The sequence below is a fragment of the Nanorana parkeri genome, unplaced genomic scaffold (genome assembly GCF_000935625.1).
Source record: "Nanorana parkeri isolate BGI_ZX_2015 unplaced genomic scaffold, ASM93562v1 scaffold820, whole genome shotgun sequence".
NCBI classification, from domain to species: domain Eukaryota; kingdom Metazoa; phylum Chordata; class Amphibia; order Anura; family Dicroglossidae; genus Nanorana; species Nanorana parkeri.
The window spans coordinates 256,438-263,758 of NW_017307088.1; the positions used below are offsets into that span (position 1 = coordinate 256,438).

The following is a 7,321-nucleotide window of genomic DNA, read 5'->3' on the forward strand; positions in this document are numbered from 1 at the left end:
AACGACGAACGCGCTACACATGTTGGGTATCGCCGCGCATGCCGGAGTGAGAGCAATAATTCTAGGGCATCTCTAAATTGATGACCTGTGGGGGCTTTTAAAGCGTCTTCTATTGACTTTTTGGGGTACTGCAGTTTTTTGCTGTTTCACGGACGCACGCAATTTGTAACCTATGCATGTTGGGTATCGTTTTACTCGTTGTAACCTCATCTTTTATATGTCATTTAAAAAATTGGTATTTTGTTGTGTTTTGGGTCATTAAATTTTTCACTAAATGTTGGGGTTTAATAAGGAGTTGCGCTAATATTGCGCAACATAAAAATTTGCAACTACCACCATTTTATTCTATAGGGTCTTGGCATTCAGAAAATATATAATGTTGGGGCGTTTTAAGTAATTTTCAGGCCTAAAATGTGGAATATAACATGGGTGCAAAAAATGAAAAAAGGGCCTCAGTCATGAAGGGGTTAACATTCCAGCATGTCTTTGGAGTGTGGGAGGAAACCAAAGAACCCGGAGGAAACCCACGCAAGTACAGGGAGAACAAACGCCTTGCATATAGTGACCTGTCTGGGATGCGAACCGGGGTCCCCCAGCGCTGCAAGGCGGAAGTGCTAACCACTACGCCACTGTGCTGTTAGTAGGTATAAAATCTAGCACAAAAAAAAGGGTGAATTAAATACTTATCTTTGAATTGCTTTCCACATCGCTGGCCATGTTGCCACCTCCCTTCCAAGAAGATCCCTGGGAGGGAGGAGGAATGCAGAACAGGCATAATCTTGCAAGAAGACATTCCAGTCCATTGCAAGAGCATCTTCTTACAAGATTTTGACTAGAATCTACTTGAAAAGACTGACATAATTCTTGCCTAGGCACGACAGGTGGAAGATGGGGGAGAGGCAACTATAAACACTAAAAAAAATTTTTTACAGGTACACTTCACACCTACTAATAGTAGGTGATGCGTAAAGGGGGCAACAGGCAGTGTAAGCGGATGCCGCATTTTACTGCAAGGTCTGCTTTAATGGGTCTTTAGGCAGGAGTTCTGATCCCTCTACATTACTTCATGTTTGTTACACTGGGGATTGCTGTGACTGGGCAGATGTTGACATTCAAGGGAGTTCCAGTTTCCTGGATTGTCCAGTGGTGAAAAGTCCTGCTTTTCTACATTCCTTGGATGCTGTGAAGCAACACTGGCAGTTCTTTTAGACACATTATTATACAGGATTTATATAGCGCCAATAGTTTGCACAGCGCTTTACAATATAAGGAAGACATTACAGTCACAATACAATTTAAGACAAGATGGTAAGGAGGGCCCTGCCCGTGAGGGCTTACAATCTAAAACACTGAAAATAAATAATTTTGCCCATACAGTGCAGACAAAAGGGAAAGTCAGCTGGTAGAAATCTATAAATAGGAACACACTGTACACAGTATCATTAAAGCTGGTTCCCATGCTAAACAGAATTACAAGCCTAGTGGTAGGTAGAAAGGCTCACACACATTCCAACTGTTTCATTAGCAATCTGAAGTGTGGGTTAATACAAGTGAAGATCAAGCATTTGGATATATGCAACACAACAAAGAGAAATCTTTGTTTTAAAGAAAAAACTAGTGTATCAATAAACATAGGCTTGATTTATCATAGTGTCAGAAATAAGCAAGCGGATATAATCAAGTTTTCCAGTGCAGGTTTAAAAAGGTCCTATCACCAGACCAATCACTTCAGCGAAAATCTTCCCATAAGATTATATGTGCATTTAACAAATGTTATGTATGTTATTTAATGTATAAGCCTCACTAGTGTGGGCATCCAAAGCCCTGAAATTGCTGCTGGGCGCTGCCATTTTGGATGTTACGTCAGCAGTCCAAGTAGATTCAAAACTGTAACTCAAGTGACACTCTGCAGTATTACCCCGTAAGTTACATAAGAGGTCATGCAGTGAGGTGATTGGAGGGGTGGTGTTTGGCCAGGACCAGGTGTTTGAGGTGCATCAAGAATTAAAATTTTAAAACCGAAATAAAAAATGTCGGGCCAAAACCGAAATTTTTTTTTTTTCAAACTTAACATTTTTTAAATATTTTGTTTTTTTTTATAAACATTTACATTTTTTAATATTATTAAATATTTGTATTTTTTACTTTAGTTTTAGGGGCTTCAGGAAAATATTAGGGGTCTAAACAGACCGATATTTCCCTTTTAAAATAGAAAAAGAGATTAAGAACACAAAGTCCTCAATCTTTTTTTCTGTATCCCCTGTTATAAATGAGCAGGAATCCTATATACGGAGTGTTCCTGTCCATTCATAAACTGAGAACATAGTGTGTTTACTATAACCACAATTATGAATGAACAGGATGTAGATCACTTCCCATTCATTCATAATTGAAGATATAGTAACCATACTCTGTCCTCAATTATTTACAAACACTCAGCGATCACTGAGTGTTTGTACTCGCTCTCCTTCACGACACGCTGTCACAGGAGGCTGAGCGAGCGGTGTGGGGAGGAGAGCTCGATCTGACAGCTGACTCCTCCCCCGCACCGCCTGCCTCCTGTGACAGCGCTGGCTGTCTTCACCCACACACTGCTCTCCTTTGATCTGTGACAGGAGGAGGCTGAGCAGCGTGGGGAGGAGAGACGCCGATCGCTCATAGCGCTCTCCTCCCGCAGCACAAGGCCGCCTGTGACAGTTTCTTTCCTCCCCACTGGGACACTATCGGCAGAAAAATTGCACTTTTGGACGATATGTTTCGATGGCCGATATATCGGTGCATCCCTAGCCAGCACAAAGAGCAATTAGATACTCTAAGAAGTGTGTGTGTGTGGGGGGGGGGCTTTGACGAGTGGAACAGAGGATGCTGTGCTAAGAAACGTACTACTCGATTTTTCAAAAGGCACATTGCAAGTGGAAAACAAAATACATAAAAATGAAAAATTCTGCAAGTTAACATTTAAAATACTTGACTTTTCCAGCTGTTACTTGTTGGTATCAGGGTCTCTTGAAACCTCTACAGATAGCTATTTGCTTTGTAAGCTATTTTTGAGCTTCCCAACTAAAAAAAAACCAACAAACTGGCCATCTTCATCCAGTAGGCCTATATCTTCATGCTCCACCCCCAAACTACTGTATATTGGACACAAATCTAGTCCTCAGTAAAGCTTCAACAGTTTAAAAAAAAAGGCTTAGAGAAAACCTCTCACTCACCCATGAAAAGTTTCCAATATATACAGATGCCTTCTTGCGCACATTGTTGTATGTGTACAAAATGGCGGGTGACTTGTTGTTTGATTTGGCCAAAGAAGCCTGTATAGGGGAGGTTTGCTCTGAAACATTGTTCTTCCCATCTAAGTGAGATGATCCAAGAGAGGCCACCGCCAAGACATCGTCATATAGGTCAACTTGCTCTGCAGAAAACTCAGGTTCCTATGGAGAGATAATACAGGTCACTTAGATCTGTCATTTTCCACAACATTATTAAACTATTCACAATTGAAAATAAGCTAGTGCCTACTGTTAAAGGACACATTTCTAGTCCTCCCTGATGCAAGGACATTACTGTGCCCTGGAAAGAAGTAGGGAGAAGAACCCCCCCCCCCACAAAAGATGGAGGGGGACAGGAATCCAAGGACACACGGAGTATGGGAGGAGCAATGGAGCAAAGATTCCACAAATGGGCACCAAGCCAAGTATAATGTCCTCTTTTACAGAAATGTTTTCTTTATTTTTTCTGTGACAAAGTAGCTTTACATGCATTGCTTAAAGTGACACTAGGGAGTTAAATCTTAAAAATACATTAAGTACCTTAACTATTAAGAAAAATTGATCTCATTTGTGTATCACTCAGCAGTAGATCCTCAAATCATCTCTGAATTGGTGCCAACACTGTCCTTACTTCTGTCCTTACTTCTAAAAATAAACGTGAGGTTGTAGTCCATCACAGGAGTGAGCTTGGAGCGGTGGCTACTTTACAAACACACACAAGGACCATGGAGAACAAAAGTCGCCCCCCTCCAGAAGGAAGGACAGTGTCATCACTCTGCTTGAAAAAGGGACCAAAATGGCTCAGAAACGTCGCTACACATTGCGACATACATTTTGTATATAAAGAAGAATTGACAGAATATGCTTTGGTCTGCTGGTGACTATTTTTGGATTTGTACTCGATTTGCGGTGGCACCCGCAGCCATTACAGCACCCACCCGATGTTTTTTGGTTATATCCAGTCAGGAGTGAGATAGGATTCTATGAAGTTCAACTGTGTGCTGCTTCGCATACACAGCCACATCATGCATTCACCCGATCCATGTGAATGGGAAGACAAAGCTGCATCTGCCACTGCAGTAGAGGGGCTCACAGACAGAAAGCAGCAGGGAGGTGACTCTTTCACACTTGTAGACCATTGTTGACTTCCTTCAGTCCCATGACAGAAGCTCTGCAGCTGCATACAGACCTGGGGCTGGGATATAAACAATGCAGGAGCCTGTGCATTGCCCCAATGAGCACACTTGCAATTCTCTGAACGCCTGAATGTAAAAACGTAATAAATGCACATTTTGTATTTTAAGATTATTGGTGCATTTATTCTTTTATTTCTTTCCAAAAGTCGGACTATACCTTGACATTTGAATGGTCATATGAGCTGTCAAAGTTATGTCACCAGCCTCTCCAACAATTCATGGCAGCCTCTCTGCAGCGTTATGTAGAAAATATTACGCGGGCAGCGCAGACTCCACATGGCTCTCTGCCTGTCGGAGAACCGACGTATTTTTATCCGGTCTATTTCAATACTGCTGATTTCCTGCAGTCTGTCGGCCACTTCCTCTCCACATGTACATCACTCTTCTGCACTACGGAAGCGCAGGGGTTTGACGCAAACCCAGTTAGCCCAAATGTGTGCAAAACAGTCACTGGCACAGCCCCCTCCTGGCCTAATTGGTTGCGGCAGGGGCATTCCCCGCCCCTTTGTGATCTGTAGCTGCATTAATTTGGCCAGGAAAGGGGGTGTTTTAGTGAAAGTTTTCACTCAGCAAAACTGGGTTCATACGTACATAATGTGCATACGTACATTATGTGTGTCCGCATGGCTGCTTGTAATTTACACCAGGGAGTCATGTGACAACGTAGAAGCGCTACTGCACATTAACATGCATCATGACACACACTTTAATGCATGCATTGATTTGCATTTCCATTGATTTAAATGAACAACACATCAAGCTAAAATGCAAAGATGTGAATCCAGCCAAACAGTAATCCCAGCCGCACAGCACACTTTTTATGGCACTGATCGTCCCCACAATGTCACAAACATTCGACTCAAATTCACCAGCATCTTCAGACCTCCATTTTAGGTGTATCCATCCCGGGACAGGACACTCACAGTAAAGTAAACAGCAAGGCCATACATTGACTCCAGCATGTAGAAAGGAAGGATTTCATACTGTACTGGGCCACATTTCTATAAAGGGAGAATTTCCTGTACACCGGCTCTGTGTGAGTAAACATAGCTAAGCACCCCGCAGGATGCAGCACAGTGCCCCCCACCTGGATGAACTCCTCCTCGGCGTAAATATCAATGAGGTCCGCCCCGTCCGCCATGCCGGGCCCGGAAGCTGCGCCCGGGCTGCTTTGTCCACCCACCGGACGTCCTCTTGTCTACGTCCGACACTTCACACACGTTCTTCCCCCCCGGTTCACTCAGTCTCAATGCAGCTCAGCTCCAAGGATCCCGCGCCAACCGCAACTTCCGCCCCGCTACAGACTGTATCCCTGACTTCCGGTCACGGGTGCTGCGCTGGGAAGTGACGTCAAGCCGTGCGCTGCGCGAGATGTTGTCCCTGGTCAGATCCCGGGTGAGCTAGGGGTCGGTGTTGTTGGGGGGGCGGGGGAGGGCAGGCAGTGATGTATAGGGAGGTCCCAGGCTGACCTTGTCCTATGACTGCTACACCTATGGAGGACTTCTTCACCTGGGGATAAGGGGCACATGTGGTTGCCACTACAGTATATGGAACCAGAACTTTTCTTTTAGTTTAGAGTGGGGGAATCTCCAAATTTTTCAGTTAATCAAATTTAAATAAATTAACCCCCCCCCTCCCTTATCCATGAGTGGCCAGCAGAATCCCCCTTTACATCCAGAAGTGCTTAGCAAAGTCCCCCCCTTACATCCAGGAATGGCCAGCAGAGTCCTCCCTTAGGGCCCACTCACACCACATCCAGATCAACTCCAGACCAGATTGTTTCCTGACCCAAAATGCATCCTGAAGTATCCCTATGCTTTTTCTGGCCTCTGTTCACACCAGCACAGTCCGTTCCAGACCAGGAAAATACTGCATGTCTCATTTTGTCTGGTCTGGAGTGCACTGGAACGTATGGAAACACATAAAAAATGCATACAAACACACTGGAAAGCATGTGAAAGCCCATTTTAAGCTTAAAAAAGCAAGGAAAAAAGCAGCTCTGGAAAGCGGCACAATTGCGGTAAAAACGCTGCAAAATGCAATGCATTCCAGATCTGGCCCGGGAAATGGTGTGAACCTGCCCTTACATCCAGGAGTGACCAGCAGTTTCCCCCCTCCTTACTTTCAGGAGTGCCCAGCAAAGTCCCCCCATATATCCAAGTGTACCAAGCAGAGTCCCCCACTTACATCCATGTAGATTGCCCCCCCCCCTTACATCCAGGTGTGGCCAGCAGAGTCCTCCCTTTACATTCAGAAGTTCCCAGCAGAGTCCTCCTTTAACATCCAGAAGTGCCCAGCAGAGTCCTCCCTTTATGTCCAGGAGTGCTTAGCAAAGTCCCCCCCTTACATCCAGGAGTGGCCAGCAGAGTTCCCCCTTAAATCCAGGAGTGCCCAGCAGAGTCCCTCTTTGCATCCAGGAGTGCCCAGCAAAGTTCTTTTTTGCATCGAGGGGTGCACAGTAGAGTTCCCCCTTGTGGCCAGCAGAGTCCCCCCTTATGCCTAGTAGTGGCCAACAGGGTCCCCCATTATGCCCAGAAGTGGCCTGCAGAGTTCTCCTTATGCCCAGGAGTGGCCAGCAGAGTCCCCCCCTTATGCCCAGGAGTGGCCAGCAGAGTCCCCCCCTTATGCCCTGAAGTGGCCTGCAGAGTTCTCCTTATGCCCACGAGTGGCCAGCAGAGCAACCCCTTACATCCATGTAGGGTACCCCTTACATTTCAGGCGGTAGAGCTGCAGAGCACAAGCCGGGAGGCGTGGCAAGTCTTGACGGATGAAGTCTAGTCCTCCTGTAAAATGCTGGAGAGGCGGGGCAATCACATTATTGGTTGCTAGGATGCTGGCGGCCCTAGAATCAAACCA

The 7,321-nt window shown here is 45.3% G+C and overlaps 2 protein-coding genes across 3 annotated transcripts in view; one reads left to right on the top strand and one right to left on the bottom strand.

Annotated features, from left to right (window-relative positions):
- Positions 1 to 5,634, bottom strand: part of CPSF7 (cleavage and polyadenylation specific factor 7) — a 21,659-nt gene extending 16,025 nt beyond the window's left edge. For both annotated transcript variants that reach the window (XM_018565186.1, XM_018565185.1), the window contains exons 1-2: positions 5,553 to 5,634; positions 3,213 to 3,431 (exon numbers count right to left, since the gene is read on the bottom strand). In XM_018565186.1, coding sequence (XP_018420688.1) covers positions 3,213 to 3,431; positions 5,553 to 5,606 — 273 coding nt within the window. In that variant the 5' untranslated portion in view covers positions 5,607 to 5,634. The remainder of the gene's footprint in view (positions 1 to 3,212; positions 3,432 to 5,552) is intronic.
- A 161-nt stretch (positions 5,635 to 5,795) lies between these two features.
- SDHAF2 (succinate dehydrogenase complex assembly factor 2) overlaps positions 5,796 to 7,321 on the top strand; it is a 7,336-nt gene continuing 5,810 nt past the window's right edge. Inside the window, exon 1 of the mRNA XM_018565187.1 lies at positions 5,796 to 5,860. Coding sequence (XP_018420689.1) covers positions 5,837 to 5,860 — 24 coding nt within the window. The 5' untranslated portion in view covers positions 5,796 to 5,836. The remainder of the gene's footprint in view (positions 5,861 to 7,321) is intronic.